This window comes from Bufo gargarizans, chromosome 2 (assembly GCF_014858855.1).
Source record: "Bufo gargarizans isolate SCDJY-AF-19 chromosome 2, ASM1485885v1, whole genome shotgun sequence".
Taxonomy (NCBI): domain Eukaryota; kingdom Metazoa; phylum Chordata; class Amphibia; order Anura; family Bufonidae; genus Bufo; species Bufo gargarizans.
In genome coordinates, this window is record NC_058081.1 from 388,788,530 (window position 1) to 388,806,329 (window position 17,800).

At 46.2% G+C, this 17,800-nt stretch overlaps 1 protein-coding gene across 2 annotated transcripts in view; it reads left to right on the forward strand.

Moving 5' to 3' along the window:
* Positions 1-3,677: 3,677 nt before the first annotated feature.
* The window catches only part of DBN1 (drebrin 1), a 132,859-nt gene continuing 118,736 nt past the window's right edge, over positions 3,678-17,800 (forward strand). For both annotated transcript variants that reach the window (XM_044277733.1, XM_044277734.1), the window contains exon 1: positions 3,678-3,843. In XM_044277733.1, the coding sequence (XP_044133668.1) occupies positions 3,758-3,843 (86 nt within the window). In that variant the 5' untranslated portion in view covers positions 3,678-3,757. The remainder of the gene's footprint in view (positions 3,844-17,800) is intronic.

The following is a 17,800-nucleotide window of genomic DNA, read 5'->3' on the forward strand; positions in this document are numbered from 1 at the left end:
CTGCAAAACACATGCGGACGTCTGAATGGAGCCTTACAGGGGGGTGATCAATGACAGGGGGTGATCAGGGTGATCACCCCCCTGTCACTGATCACCCCCCCTGTAAGGCTCCATTCAGACGTCCGCGTGATTTTTACGGATCCATGGATACATGGACCGGATCCACAAAACACATGCGGACGTCTGAATGGAGCCTTACAGGGGGGTTATCAATGACAGGGGGTAATCAGGGTGATCACCCCCCTGTCACTGATCACCCCCCCCTGTAAGGCTCCATTCAGACGTCCGCATGATTTTTACGGATCCATGGATACATGGATCGGATCCGCAAAACACATGCGGACGTCTGAATGGAGCCTTACAGGGGGGTTATCAATGACAGGGGGTGATCAGGGTGATCACCCCCCTGTCACTGATCACCCCCCCTGTAAGGCTCCATTCAGACGTCCGCATGATTTTTACGGATCCATGGATACATGGATCGGATCCACAAAACACATGCGGACGTCTGAATGGAGCCTTACAGGGGGGTTATCAATGACAGGGGGTGATCAGGGTGATCACCCCCCTGTCACTGATTACCCCCCCTGTAAGGCTCCATTCAGACGTCCGCATGATTTTTACGGATCCATGGATACATGGATCGGATCCACAAAACACATGCGGACGTCTGAATGGAGCCTTACAGGGGGGTGATCAATGACAGGGGGGTGATCAGGGAGTGTATATGGGTGATCACCCGCCTGTCATTGATCACCCCCTGTAAGGCTCCATTCAGACGTCCGCATGTGTTTTGCGGATCCGATCCATGTATCCATGGATCCGTAAAAATCATGCGGACGTCTGAATGGAGCCTTACAGGGGGTGATCAATGACAGGGGGGTGATCAATGACAGGGGGTGATCAGGGAGTGTATATGGGTGATCACCCGCCTGTCATTGATCACCCCCCTGTAAGGCTCCATTCAGACGTCCGCATGATTTTTACGGATCCATGGATACATGGATCGGATCCACAAAACACATGCGGACGTCTGAATGGAGCCTTACAGGGGGGTGATCAATGACAGGGGGGTGATCAGGGAGTGTATATGGGTGATCACCCGCCTGTCATTGATCACCCCCTGTAAGGCTCCATTCAGACGTCCGCATGTGTTTTGCGGATCCATGTATCCATGGATCCGTAAAAATCATGCGGACGTCTGAATGGAGCCTTACAGGGGGGTGATCAATGACAGGGGGTGATCAGGGAGTGTATATGGGTGATCACCCCCCTGTAAGGCTCCATTCAGATGTCCGTATGCGTTTTGCGGATCCGATCCATGTATCCGTGGATCCGTAAAAATCATATGGACGTCTGAACGGAGCCTGACAGGGGGGTGATCAATGACAGGGCGGTGATCAATGACAGGGGGGTGATCAGGGAGTTTATATGGGGTGATCATGGGTGATCAGGGGTTTATAAGGGGTTAATAAGTGACGGGGGGGTGGTGTAGTGTAGTGTGGTGTTTGGTGCGACTGTACTGAGCTACCCGAGTCCTCTGGTGGTCGATCCTAACAAAAGGGACCACCAGAGGACCAGGTAGGAGGTATATTAGACGCTGTTATGAAAACAGCGTCTAATATACCTGTTAGGGGTTAAAAAATTCGTATCTCCAGCCTGCCAGCGAGCAATCGCCGCTGGCAGGCTGGAGATCCACTCGCTTACCTTCCGTTCCTGTGAGCGCGCGCGCCTGTGTGCGCGCGTTCACAGGAAATTCTGGCCCTCGCGAGATGACGCGTATATGCGTCGTCGTGCGCAGGGCTGCCGCCTCCGGACCGCACATCTGCGTTAGGCGGTCCGGAGGCGGTTAAACTGATTGAAATACCTCAGATCGATAATCATCCGGAGATCTCCAGAAGCTTTGGGAACCAGAAAAACTGGTGCATAGATCCCTAGGCCCCGTTCTCCTGTCGGAACCTCTTCCAGAGCCCCCTTGCAGATATAGTCCTGAATGTAGGCCTCCAGGATCGCCTGCCTGTTAGCTTGTAGAAGATTGGTCTTGACCAACCTGTCTGGAGGAATAGAGGTGAGGATGATTAAATATCCCTCGGAAATGATGTTCAGGAACCAGGGATCCGAGATCTCTCTACTCCACTCTTCCCTGAAGTGGGAGAGACGACCCCCGACAGGTACATGAAGCACAGGAATGGGGAAGCTTACTGGCAGGACGGCAGGAGTAACGGGACTTATCCAAGAGCCTCGAAGAGGGCTGGGGCTGGGGGTTGACTCCCTCCTTTTAAGGGGATACTTAATTGTTAAATTGAGTTATTATGCTTGGGATCATTAAACATTCCGCAGGTCCTACCAGTCCACAGGGGGTGGTTAACCCCATTTGTTCTGCTGGTAGGATGTAAGGGAAAATGCACTGCACTCGCGCAGAAAAAAACTTCGGAACGCAATCGCAGTTAAAAGTGACTGTAATTGTGTGCCTACTCACGTGGGTTTCCCGCAATGCACACAATGCAAATCCAGAACGCCCGTGTGAAAGAGGCCTTAGGCTTGGGATACATGTGTTAGCAACAAGTCACCGAAAGGAATTTGTTTGCGACTTGCTAAGAGTGTGTGATTTAGCTGTAGAAACGCTGCAAAGTCACAGAAAAGCCACAGGAGAGTTGCATGTTGCACGTGACTTTTATTAAAGTCAATGGAGTAATAGTCGTATGCGACTTGCAACACAAACTCCATCAGGTCTGGATTTTTTTGCAGCTGGCACATGTCAGTATGTCACCCTGAGACACCATTGACAATCATTAGATACAATGCCACACGACACATCTCACTGGGTAGCCCCAGCCTTATGAGGTGAGACAATTCTAATGCCACTGTGGTAAGTTTATTTTACATAGCAGCACCATTGTACCAAACAAGCACTGTTACCTTTTGTGTCACCCCTATCGCCATAGATTGTAAGGTCTTGCGAGAAGGGCCCTCATTCCTCTTGTTCTAATTATTGACTTGTCTGTTGGTATGTTATATACATTAGGCCTAATGCACACAAATGTATTTTCTTTCTGTGTCCATTTCGTTTTTTCGCGGACCGTATGCAGAACCATTCACTTCAATGAGTCAGCAAAAAAAAGAAAAAAAAGAAAACGGAAGTTACTCCGTGTGCATTCCGTTTCCATATGTCCAAATTTCCATTCCGCAAAAAAACAAACATGTCCTATTATTGTCCGCATTATGGACAGGGATAGGACTGTTCTATGGAGGGCCAGCTGTTCCGCTCCACAAAATATGAAATGCACACAGATGCCATCCATATTTTTTGCGGATCCGCTTTACATATGGTCATGTGCATGAGCCCTAAGGATTATTATTATATCAATGTTTCCAGACAATTGGAGTCTCTTTATGGTGCAGATATACTTTTTAATGGCTGACTAACCTACAAGAAATGCATTGTGGTATCCTCCATTTAACCAGTAGGACCTATGTTACATGAGGTGCACTTTCCCAGTGGCCAGTATGTCAGGGAATACAGAGCAGCAGTCGCCTGACACCAGTGCACATGATGTACATGGAGCTGGGGTAAATAGTGGTTTGGGCTCGCCCGTCCCCGCACTAGGACCCCGCAGCTCCCCCTCCCACCCTGGCCCTCCCCTTCCTCAGCTGCAGTTACTGCCTCCACCTCTCTCCATCTCTCTCCTCCTCATCCCTCCCTCAGTCCGCTGCCTTGTCTCTCCATCCCCCGGCACACAGTCAGCCTGTAGCCGGCATGGCCACCGTTAGCTTCAAACCCCATCGCCTGGAGCTGCTGGCTGCCTATCATGATGTTATCCATGAGCAGACCCCTGTAGACTGGTGAGTGAGAGCGGCGTTAGGACCCTGCTGCGCCCGAGGAACTTGTGGGGCACCTGGCACTGTGATGTGGGCACGTGTACGGGCACTGCATTGTGCTGCATTATTGGGGGCACTAAGAATGGGAGGGGTGACATTGCCATTCTTTGCAGGGCATTGTCGGGGTTATGCACGGGCTGGTGGGTAAGTGGGTGCATTTGATAAAATGGTGCAGTACATAAGGTAATGTGGAGAAACAGGGCAGGGCTGTGGGGGAGGGGCCTTAGTCCTGCAGGGATCGGGGTGACTGTAGCATGTAGGGCACTACTACACACAATGAGGAGGATGCATAGAGTGGCAACAGCTGGCATATCTATAGGGATCTTTGGCACATGATTGTATGAGGGGTGGGGCGCAGCACTGGCCACCTAGGATGCACATTGTTTGGGCCATGTTGTGTAGGCATGGGCCACCTGTCAGGGTATAGTCCTTGGCACAGTAAGGGATTTGCTTGCCCATCTTACAGGGATGGAAGTCTGATGGGATTAATCCTAGGCTGGTCAGGTGGTAGAGAAGCTTGCCAGGCTGCAGTTGTAGCCAGCTAGGGTGGCACTGGCAGGCAGATGGCATTGTACACTGCCTGGGATGCTGAGCTGTGCAGAGGTCTGGATGGGGGCTGCCTCTTTGTGTCTGGTGATCTGCAGAAAGGGAATTGGAGGACATTACAGAAGAACAGGGAGGGTGGGTCACAACATAGGAAGGAGTCCAGTTCTCCGCTCTGTTATCTGAGATGATTTAGGGGGGATCGTGTGGGAGGGGACCTTAGGGAGACATTGAGAACTTACATTTGGGTGGGGAAGGCATGGAGGAGGGGGATCAGACAAATCATTACAGCATGTGAATGAAATGGTTGAGGTCAGCTCCTGGGATTGCTGGGATGTGCTCGCTTTAGGGGTTAATGTACCTCTTCTTGGAGGCAGCTGGGTGCACCCTGTTATTGAGACATAGAAGAAACCTGTGGGTGGGGGATGATGCAGCTCTGGGCCAGCTCACAACCCCTAACTGGCTATTACCTCATCCCTTCATTTCTTCCCCTCTTTGTTCCCTGCTTCTTTGCTTTGTTCTGTAGGTTTTCATATTATTATTATTATGTATCTATGTCCTGTCAATCTCATCCTGTCTTCATCTGGCCATAGATGGAACGATTACACGCACCTCCCAGTGCGTGCTGTGATACTGGAGGAATAGATTTAGGGCCCATGTGCACCAATTTGTCACTGGCCAAATGAATGGGTCAGGAAGAAAAACGGATACACCCCAATGTCATATCACTACGACCATGCTTCCTAGGGTGACATCTGAATCAGGCCTATTGTTTTTCCACCTAATAGAACAAATCATGTATTCTAATAGACATAGCAATAATCTCAATAAGATATATATTTCAGTACTGCTTTTCTTTGTTACCGCTTCCACCCTGAAGTTTTATTGCCTTTGTCTTGTGTCTCTTGACAATTTCAGGTCTCTTCACTATACGGTATTTCTACATTTCTGACCCCTGTCCTCCTGCTCTTTGTCCTATCTCTGTCCACAGACATCCAGTTGTTACATAAACACCCCCTGTCCCATTCTGGCTAAAATATGTTTTCTATATTTGGAGTTTGGGAGGAATTTTTCCCCTAATATTGGGCAAATGGCATCTGCCTCCTCTGAATCATCGCTGTAGGATTATAGCTTGGGCCTGAAGGGTAATTGCATACATTTACAGGGATCATTAAGTGGCCATATAATTCACGTTTATTATATGGAATTCTATATATACCGTTTATTTTTATTTTTTCCAATGATCACAACTTTTAAAATGGCAGAATGCGGACATCCATATATTATCATCTAGGGTATATTTAATGCCTTAAAGAAACCTGTCACTTTTCCCAATATATCTCTTTTAGTAACTACTTGCATTCCTTATGCCATAAAGATTCTGTAAATCTCTTCATATAAATCAGTGTTCCGTTCATTTATTATTCCTACTAGACATTTTTAAATAAAGGTACAACTTGGTGTTACCAGTTCGGTGTGTGCCAGTATGAGCCGGTACAGGGACACGCCACACCCTAACTGGTAACATCTATTTGTAGATTTATTAAAAACTTATAGTAGCAGTAACAGAGGAACAGAACACCATAGAGTCATAGTAAAAGATGGCCCAGAATTACTGGTATTGCACGGCAAATGCAAGTAGTTGCCAAAACAGACATGTCAGAAATGTTTACGGATCATTTCCAGATCCCTCCTTTTTATTACTCATGTACTAGACCCCTGCATGTTGCTTTTTTGTGGACCACTGATACTTCTCTTGGATCTCCCCTGTGTTGACCAGCTCCATGGATTATGCCATGTCTAGTTTATGTCTAGACTGTCCTCCAGCCACCATTCCTCTCTTGCATCTCACCAGTGTTCACCAGCTGTATTATATTGTTGTACTAGACCTCAACTTCATGGGTTATCCCAGTTTATGTCTAGACCAGGCATCCTCAAACTGCGGCCCTCCAGCTGTTGTAAAACTACAACTCCCATAATGCCCTGCTGTAGGCTCTTCAAGCATGCTGGGAGTTGTAGTTTTGCAACAGCTGGAGGGCCGCAGTTTGAGGGTGCCTGGTCTAGACTATCCTCCAGCCACTATTCTTTCCTTGGATCTACCCTTCTCTTGTATCTCACCAGTGTTCACCAGCTCTATTATATTGTTGTACTAGACCTCCACTCCATAGATTATGCCATTTTATGTCTAGACCAGGGTTTAGCAACCTTTGGCACTCCAGGTGTTCTGAAACGACAACTCCAGAATGCACAATTCACTTTAATAGGAGTTGGAGAACAGCTGAGCATGTTTGCATGCTGTGAGTTGTAGTTTCACAGCAGCTGGAATGCCGAAGGTTGCAGATGCATGGTCTAGAGTCTCTAGACTGTCCTCCAGTACCAATTCTTCTCGTGGATCTCACTAGTGTTCACCAGCTGCATTATATTGTTGTACTACACCTCTACTCCAAGGATTATCCTAGTTTGTCTAGACTCTAGACTGTCCTCCAGCCACTATTCTTCTCTTGGATCTCACTGGTGTTCACCAGCTCTATTATATTGTTGTACTAGACCTCCACTCCATGGATTATCCCAGTTCAATGTCCATACTGTCCTCCAGCCACCACCTTCTTTTTCGTCCTTGCAAGACACCCACCTTTAGGTCTTATCTCTGTCCACACATCCTTCAATTCCATGTTTAGATCCTCATAACTTTTTTGAGTTTCTACATGAAGAAATTATGGCTTTGATCACTTCATATTCTCAATGTAATGGTATAAGCTAGGAATACAGCGAAGCCTTTGCTGGCACATTTCCCCTTTGTTTTTAGTTCACTAATGAAATCTGAGTCCTGCTTCCAGTACTTGCTGAGCTTCAGTGCGTTATACATTTGGGTGTACTGAGCATGGGATACAGCTGTGTCTTGTACCACTGCATTGCCCTGACATCTGATCATTGGCAGGAACAGCTGGTGTCTGATCCTTAGAGCCACTTACTACAATGGATATTTCTGTTATGTAGAATCTATTGGCTGCAACACTGTTCTGAGGGGAAAAAACTTGTGAATAGGTAAAGGGTGTGAGTTAGGCTACCATCACATCTGCCGCTGGCTTTTATGGTAGAGAATGTTTGGACATATTTGCCTGGGAGCAGATGGATCTTTGCTGGACCCTGTTATAGTCAATGGGGTCCGGCAGGCAGGTGACAGTACTCCAGCGTGCTGTTCTCTACCGGGACAGCCTGTCTGAGGTGGTGTCATAGATGAAACTTTCAATCACAGTGCAGAAGGCACAGCAGTTGAAGATAGAGCAGAGCCTCTAGGTGTAAGGGCAACGCCCATATTGCTCCAAGAGGGCAATGTTGGCACGTATGAACATGGGACACGGTCATGTGCCTGAGGCTTAATACAGATGGATAATAAGTCCAGAATACGCCCATGTGAATAGCCCCTTAAAGGGCTTCTACCACCAGATTTTGACCTATTTAGCTGCTGACACTAGCACTTTGCTAGTGTCAGTCAGTACCTAACCGTGTTCTTTTATCAACTTTGTCTGCTGCCGTTAACCTTTTAAAAAGTACTTTTATTGATATGCAAATGAGCCTCTAGGTGCTATGTGGGTGTCTTTTCAGCACCTAGAGGCTCCTTCCACTAACCATTTCTGCCGCCCATCGTGTCCCTCTGGCCCACCCCGCTCCTGTTGATTGACGTGAAACTTCTAAGTATTTTGTGCCAATTCCCGCGCCTGCGCCGTGAATGGAAGTCCGGCAGGCAAGAGGAAGCCCCTGGTGCCGGCTTCCTCACTGTAACATAGTCTACGCAGGCGCAGTGAGGAAGCCGGCACCAGGAGCGCGGCATTCACTCACTGCGCCGAATACAGAAGCGCAGGTGCGGGAAGCAGTACGAAAAACTTAGAAGTTTAATTTCAATCAACAGGAGCGGGGCGGGCCGGAGGGAGAAATGGTTAGTGGAAGGAGCCTCTAGGTGCTGAAAAGACGCCCACATAGCACCTGGAGGCTCATTTGCATATCAATAAAAGTACTTTTTAAGGTTAACGGCAGCAGACAAAGTTGATAAAAGAACACGGTTAGGTACTGACTGACACTAGCGATGTGCTAGTGTCAGCAGCTAAATAGATCAAAATCTGGTGGTAGAAGCCCTTTAAAGACCATTTCCACTAAGAAAGGACCACCAACTAATAGTTCTCTGTGCGACCTCTTTTATAAAGTTGGTGAAAATACCATTGAGCTGTTTTTTTTTTCATTCTTTTCCCTGTAACTGAAAAGTACTAATGAAAGCTGTGAGAACCCATCTTCTCCAGGACCTCTGCGGCCTTACACATTTACTATAGTTTGCGGCGGTTATAACTGAAATCTTGGCCAGCTCCTAGCAAGTGTAGATTTAGTTTTTGCTGCATGGTGGTCACAGATGCAATAAAGACTGGCATGTGAAACACCATCCTCGTATAAATGACCCCCAATAGGCAAACAACTGATAGACACAGGGCAGTTTCCGGTTAATCCTGTGCTCTTTGGATCACATCTGGAGCTATGCTAAGTTTAAAGGCTCTGAACCCTGACATAACTTCTTCACTCATTCAGCATGAATGAGTGGAGCATGCTTCCTCTTGTCCTGTCCTGCATCGCACAGGGCAAGGGCTTTTTCTTTACCTCCGATGACGTACCAGGTCTCAGAATGGGTTTGCTAGGTGGAGGTTTCCGCCTAACCGTGAGCCCAGTGACATCACTGGCACTTATGGGTGGTCTTTAACGCTGCCCTTGCCTGTCACTGGGATCATTGCTAGGTGGAAGCTTCTGCCTAGCAACGTGAGAATGTTAACAAAACAATGAAATGCTCCGCTGCTAGACTCAATCATGCTGAATGAGTGAAGAAGGGGTTATGTCTGGGTTCAACTCTGAACCCAGACAACCCCTCTAAGGAATCAACCATACAGACATTTTTGAACATGCATATTTTGTATTGAATTGTGGTGAAATTTTGCCACAGAATGTAGCATATTATGCTACACCCCTTCCCTTGCAAAGTCACTCCCCTTTTCTGTTAAAGTATGCCCCTATGTCAGGCCAAGCACAGATAATTTCTCTAAACTTGGATGTGAAAAATTGCTACAGATTTTGGTGCAATTAATGGTGAACTCTAGGAACACTCGCATTGGTAACTCATGCTCATTGTTTATATGGTGTTTATTTTTGAGAATTGTGCACGTCTACATTTCCCACCCTGAAGTAGATACTGGCAGAGGTATCAAGGTATACCCTATAATTATAGAAATTATTTCCCCTATTGGGACTAAAAAATAATACGGTAGTTATCGGTTAATAAAGTTTATTAAAAAAAAATGCCTTATTTTTTTTATGTGGTAAAAAAAACACACACAAATATGCAACACTGTGTTTGCCAGAGCCATAATGCTTTTTTAAACTGCTTTGTAAACCAGATATTAATGCAAACAATACAGATTTTGTTTTTTCACCTGCGCCCCAAAAAATTCTAAGTGTTAAGCCAGAAGTCCCATATACCCCCCTCACCTGAAAATAGTACCAATAAACATACTGAAGCACTCGTATGGCTAAGCCAGTGCAAAAAAGAAATGAGTTGTGGCACTTGCAATGCTGTGACATAACAAGACGTGCTGTTATGTGCAAAAGTAGTAGAAAACATGGAGATGGAGATATATCAACCAATAAGGTGTGTCTGGCATATGCTTCGTTTAGTGTTGAAAGCAGAATTGCGTTATGGATTCCGTTACCACGGACCATAACGCAATTCTATGACTGAAGGTATAACGGAATGCCTTTAGAGGCATTCCGTTATTCATTCCGTCATCATTGAAATCTATGGGCTGCAAAACTGATCCGTCCGGTTTCCGTTATGCTGGGGAGTCCTCTCCTGCATAACCGAAACAAGACGGATCCTTTATGCAGGCCATAGACTTCTATTATGACGGAATGAAAACGGAATGCCTCTAAAGGCATTCCGTTATGCCTTCAGTCATAGAATTGCGTTATGGTCCGTGGTAACAGAATCCTTAACGCAATTCTGCTTTCAACACTAAACAAAGCATGAACGAATTTCATAACATGAAATTCGCTCATCTCTAATGACTATCATAAAGCCAGTTTGGGTCAAGGGAGCCATGGCCAGCTCAGGAGATGGACTCAGTCCTTAAAGGGATTCTGTCACCAGGAATAACGATATGTAGATATTTATATGTGCCCAATAGTCTTCATGCAGTGTTTACAATGATCTCTCTGTTTATGCTCTGTGTGCCTTATATTCTTAAAAAAAAAAAGTGATCTTAATAATATGTAAATCACCTCTGTCAGGAGCCCAAGGGGTTGTCCCACGATCTCCTGGAGCCCAGCACCGCCTATCGATCCAGAGCCCAGCACCGCCTACTACTTAATTTATTCACTGCACTATCCTGACGGCATGTAATCTCTGCTCTGTAGTCTCACGCAGGTGCAGTGGACACTAGTCTGAGGCGCCCGTGCGGACTACTGGCACCGGCTTCAACTTTTCCACTGCGGGTGCTCCGGCTCCCTGCGCACCCCGATCGGACCGGAAAATACTTTCTTTCTCTGCGCAAGTCGTTCAAAATTGTCAAAGGAGCGATTGCTGCTAGAAGATTCCTCCGCCTAGGACCGACTTGCACAGACTTTTCCGGTCCGATTGGGGTGCTCAGGGAGCTGGCGCATGCACAGTGGACAAGTTGAAGCCGGTGCCAGTAGTCCGCATGGGTGCAGACTACAGTGTCCACTGCGCCTGCGCGAGACTACAGAGCAGAGATTACATGCCGTCAGGATAGTGCAGTGAATAAATTTAGTAGGCGGTGCTGGGCTCCGGATCAATGGGCGCGACTGGGCTCCAGGAGATAGTGGGACAACCCCTTGGGCTCCTGACAGAAGTGATTTACATATGATTAAGATCGCTTTTTATAAATATATAAGGAACGCAGAGCATAAATGGAGGGATCCTTGTAAACACTATATGAAGACTATTGGGCACATATTAATATCTACATATCGTTAATCCTGGTGACAGAATCCCTTTAATACTCATGAATGCTGATGTTTTTTGCAGTGTGAAATTTTGAGAAACAACTTGACCATTTCTAATTTCATCAGATTAAAGATTAAAAAAAAAATACCTGGCCATGTGCTCTACCTTATCTGGAGACTTGGTGGACAAGTGTTAGGCTACATTCACATGACTGGCCAGCAAGCGCACATGCCCTCCTGAATTTAACTGCTGTGGCCTGCATCTTACCTCCCAAGCCCCCTGCTCTTATCAGAGACATCTGTAGGTGGAGGAAAGAAAATGGCAACTGTTTATGGCCCCCACAGAGGGACGGCTTTCGGGGCAGTATATTGTGCTGCCCTGTGGTTATATAGTTATGATTGGACAGTATTTTATGCTGCAATATTGCTGACCCTGTCTACATGTATTGCCCTGCCTTCTGGCAATTTCGACCCACCTACAACATGAGGCCACTTTTATGTTTTTTTTCCTAGGGCCACTTTAAGTTCTGACACTTGGATATTCAAATATGACCCCCTCTTTTTTTTTTTTCTCTCTCTCTGCGCATCACCTGTCTATGGATTGTGCCTGCTATTACAATGAATGAGGCTAAACTGCAATACCACACACAACCTATAGACATGGGAGGTGCTATATTTGCAAAAAAAAGTAGCCATGTTTTTGTTACAGGAGATCCCCTTTAAACCAGACAAAGCAAATGTGAAACAATGGAGTGAGTCAGGACTGAACTCGGAAGGAACTTTATACATAGACAGTGATTCTTTGTAAGGCTACTTTCACACTAGATCCGTCATGGATCTGCAAAAACACTTCCGTTGCAATAATACAACCGAATGCATCTGTCATGAACGGATCCGGTTGTATTATGCCTTCTATAGCCATGACTGATCCGTCATGAACACCGGATCCGTTTCCAGTGACTTGCATTGTGTGCCAGGACGGATCTGTTTGGCTCAGTTTCATAAGACGGAAACAGATGCAGGCAGCGCTTTGGTGTCCGCCTCCAAAGACAGAACGGAGGCAAACTGATGCATTCTTGGCGGATCCTTTTCCATTCAGAATGCATTAGGACAAAACTGATCAGTTTTGCACCGCTTGTGAAATCCCTGAACAGATCTCTCAAACGGAAAGCCAAAACGCCAGTGTGAAAGTAGTCATAGGCTTTTTTAAAATATAATTCACATAATATACGGTATATGTACACACCGCAGAGTGATCAGATATATCTGTTGGTTGCAGAATATTCTTTTGATTAAGAGAAGTCAGTCCATTTCATTCTCCGCACAGAATAGGGTTTATCCTATTTCTTCATGAATGTACCAGAGAATTATAAATTCCTGCTCCTTATACGGCAATTCTTCCTCTTAGGCCTCATGCACACGGCCGTGTTCCGCGGCCGAGAGCGGACTGTGGAAACCCGGCCGGGATTCCTCCTGACAGCATGAGCGCACGGCGTCATTGGTTGCTATGACGCCGTGCGCTTCATGCAGCCGCTGCTGTACAGTAGTAATACACTAGTATGCATGATGCCTTAGTCAGAGGTTTAGTACAATGTAAAGTGATTTCACAATTTTGGGACATTCTTTATGTATGAAGCACTCCTTTTGTTTCTTGTATTAATGGATTTCAGGTCAATATGGACTTGAACTTTAAAGCAAAGTTCCCCTGCATATTTAAGAGAAGCCTTAGCCGATAGGAATAATACAACCTACCAAGGGTTACGAAACGTGTTTAGGCTCTGTTCATGTCTAATGTCTGAGGTATACTTGGGGAGGATCTTATGAGTTTTATACTGCAATAACTGGTTTAGTGGATCGATGGGCGCTAAAAGGAAACTCTGTTGGGTAAATGGAGCCCTATGAATACATTGGGTGTATACACAAAAAACTCTTTCCTGACATATATGCCAAGCATAGGTTGTAAACATGAAGAAAACAGGGCTTTAGTGTCAAATAAAGAGCAGGAAGTAGATGCGTAGGCCTAAAGCGGGCCATAGTTTTTATTTTGTGGACCACAGTGCAGACATGGTCGTGTGCATGGGGCCTAAGGCTATGGCTACATGGTGATCCTGGTCGCATTGCTGGATTTGTTTTTGAGAGTAGCGCAGCAATGCCACTCATTTCTGATTACCGATACACTGCTATCCTGGCTGTGTAGCCATACCCTTAAAGGGGTTGTACCACAAACATATATTTATAGCAGAGCAATGAATGGGGAGATCTCTGGATCTTTTCTAGAGATTGTCATGTACTAGATTATGTAGGATTTTCATTTTTACAATTATCATGGGGTAACCCCTTTTAATGCTCATTTGGCCGGCATATTTATACACTGGCTCACTTTCAGACTTCCCTTAGCAATTTACCTTGGACCCATGTCCATGTTATTTTGGCTTGTACTTGTTATTTTGCTGGCTGCTCTGTTACCTCATGGAAACCAATAACACTGGAGAGATTACAAGTACGTCAGGAATCTTTTATCCTTGGGGAAATATTTGGAGTCTGTCTACAGGACAGCAGAACAAGGAGTTTCAGGCTCTCTGTTTGCCTCTGTATGGTGCTTGATGCCATATGTTGGAGATATTGAGGGTCATTTAGTAGGATCAATATGCCAATTTTTGGCGTTCAAAATGTTGCAGGAGCCCTTTCTGCTTTATTTTTTATTTTTTTTAAATGTCCATGCAACAATAAGTTGTCCCATGAGGTGTGCGCCTCATCATAAATTAGGCGCATCCTCTGGCAGCGCAGAGAGGAATTTACGCCAATCTTTGTACCTGACCTCCATACTTCCCTAAATGCAAAGCTTGTAGGGTAGAAAACCTCTTGTCAAACTGCATCCTATAAAGCTAGGTGTATATTTTTTTCTATTGGTTATGTAGAGAATCTGACTGAAATAAAAGACTTGAGGGAATTTATCATTCCTCTTTGTCACTTTTCTTGTGTAAAAATAGTTGCAGACTTTTTTTTAGCACCACTTGCAAGTGGCGTTTCAATGCTTCTGTCACCACTTTATGTTCATATTCGCCAGTTTTCTGGTTTAACTGGAGACAGAAATCTACGCCAGCTCAGAGCTGCCATATATTTCTGTTTAGATGCACAGACCACCAGAGATGCGCCCATCAGTGTATGGGCATATCATAGACCAGTGTAAAACGCTGGTCTGTAATAAATCTGGGCATCAGTGCTTTTCCATATGAAATCAGAGGTATATCTTGTAGATTGTAAGCCCTCGCGGGCAAGGCCCTCTCTCCTTGTACCAGTTTGTAGCTCGTCTTGTTTATGCTTAGGGTACTTTCACACTTGCGTTTTTCTTTTCCGGCATAGCGTTCCGTCCTAGGGGCTCAATACCGGAAAAGAACTGATCAGTTTTATCCTAATGCATTCTGAATGGAGAGCAATCCGTTTAGGATGTCTTCAGTTCAGTCAATGAACAGCGTTTTGGACGGATGAAATACTGCAGCATGCTGCAGTATTATCTCCGTCCAAAATTCTAGATCAGTTGCCGGAATGCCGGATCGGGCATAAATTTACATTGAAATGTATTAGTGCCGGATCATTAAATCCGTTATTAAAAATACCACAATGCCAGATCCGTTTCAATTTTATTACGGAAGAACCGATCTTTGTCCGTATGACAAACGGAGAGATCTGCCTACAAATGCTGTCCATTTGCATGCAGATTGCCTGAGTCGGATCACTCTGCCGCAAGTGTGAAAGTAGCCTTAGTGCGATTGTATTATGTATGTATACCATATACCCCTTATATGTACAGCGCCATATAATGATTGGCGCTTTAATAATTAGATTCGTACAATAGGTCTCTATAGAAGCCTTTGGGTACCCACTTAAAGCTCCGTGGAGTTTCAATAGGGTCATATGCTTGAGATTGCATGTTTGAAAGTTTGACTTAAAGGGAACCTGTCATCGGGATTTTGTGTATAGAGCTGAGGACATGGGTTGCTAGATGGCCACTAGCACATCCGCAATACCCAGTCCCCATAGCTCTGTGTGCTTTTATTGTGTAAAAACCCCTGATTTGATACATATGCAAATTAACCTGAGATGAGTCCTGTGTGTGAGATGAGTCAGGGACAGGACTCATCTCAGGTTAATTTGCATATGTATCAAATCGTTTTTTTTTTACACAATAAAAGCACACAGAGCTATGGGGACTGGGTATTGCGAATGTGCTAGTGGCCATCTAGCAACCCATGTCCTCAGCTCTACACAAAATCCCGGTGACAGGTTCCCTTTAAAAGAGGACCTATTACACTGTGAACTAAGTATACAGACATGTATAGCGGCGCCCGGGGATCTCACTGCACTTACTATTATCCCAGGCTGTGAGCTCTGCGCTGTGATTGGCCAGTGCTAGAGCAGAACAAGGGTAGACTCCGCCTACCATAACTTAGTGACTGAAATCTCCGCCTACTATAATTTAGTGGCCGGAGATGCCGGAGGGCATAGCAGGAGAACGGATGCGATGTGTTTTTTACGCAGCCCCTTTCACTTCTATGGGGCCAGCGTTGCGTGAAAAACGTAGACTATAGAAAATGCAGCGATTTTTATTTTATTTTAATTTTTTTATTTTTTTCACGCAAGACACAAGTGATGCGTGAAAAACAACGCAGACCCATTAAAATGAATGGGTCTGGATTCAGTGCGGGCGCAATGTGTTCGCATCACGCATTGCACCTGCGTGGAAAACTCGCTCGTCTGAAAGCGGCCTAAGGGTGCTGCCCTACACTGCGGCTGTGCTGCGATTTTCGTGTGATCAAAAAAAAAATGCATGCGGTTTTCGTGATGACATATCTGTGATTGTGCTGTGTTTTGTCCAGCAAAGGGAAACCGCAGAGCAGACAATTCCACTAATGTAACTATATTTTAAGTATAACTGTCATATATTTTTTGGAGTATTGGATTGTGGTGATTAACCACCTCCCGACCGCCGTACGCGTATATGCGTCCGGGAGGTGGTTGCTTTATTCCTCCTGGACGCATATACGCGTCTTCTCGCGAGACGCGAGATTTCCTGTGAACGCGCGCGCACAGGCGCGCGCGCTCACAGGAACAGAAGGTAAGCGAGTGGATCTCCAGCCTGCCAGCGGCGATCGCTCGCTGGCAGGCTGGAGATCCGAATTTTTTAACCCCTAACAGGTATATTAGACGCTGTTTTCATAACAGCGTCTAATATACCTCCTACCTGGTCCTCTGGTGGTCCCTTTTGTTAGGATCGACCACCAGAGGACTCAGGTAGGTCAGTACAGTCCCACCAAACACCACACTACACTACACCCCCCCCCGTCACTTATTAACCCCTTATAAACCCCTGATCACCCCATATAAACTCCCTGATCACCCCCCTGTCATTGATCACCGCCCTGTCATTGATCACCCCCCTGTCAGGCTCCGTTCAGACGTCCGCATGATTTTTACGGATCCGATCCATGTATCCATGGATCCGTAAAAATCATGCGGACGTCTGAATGGAGCCTTACAGGGGGGTGATCAATGACAGGCGGGTGATCACCCATATACACTCCCTGATCACCCCCTGTCATTGATCACCGCCCTGTCAGGCTCCATTCAGACGTCCGCATGATTTTTACGGATCCGATCCATGTATCCATGGATCCGTAAAAATCATGCGGACGTCTGAATGGAGCCTTACAGGGGGGTGATCAATGACAGGCGGGTGATCACCCATATACACTCCCTGATCACCCCCTGTCATTGATCACCGCCCTGTCAGGCTCCATTCAGACGTCCGCATGATTTTTACGGATCCGATCCATGTATCCGTAAAAATCATGCGGACGTCTGAATGGAGCCTTACAGGGGGGTGATCAATGACAGGCGGGTGATCACCCATATACACTCCCTGATCACCCCCTGTCATTGATCACCCCCCTGTCAGGCTCCATTCAGACGTCCGCATGATTTTTACGGATCCGATCCATGTATCCATGGATCCGTAAAAATCATGCGGACGTCTGAATGGAGCCTTACAGGGGGGGGTGATCAGTGACAGGGGGGTGATCACCCTGATTACCCTGATCACCCCCTGTCATTGATAACCCCCCTGTAAGGCTCCATTCAGACGTCCGCATGCGTTCTGTGGATCCGATCCATAAAAAATCATGCGGACATCTGAATGGAGCCTTACAGGGGGGGTGATCAGTGACAGGGGGGTGATCACCCTGATTACCCTTATCACCCCCTGTCATTGATAACCCCCCTGTAAGGCTCCATTCAGACGTCCGCATGCGTTCTGTGGATCCGATCCATGGATCCGTAAAAAATCATGCGGATGTCTGAATGGAGCCTTACAGGGGGGGTGATC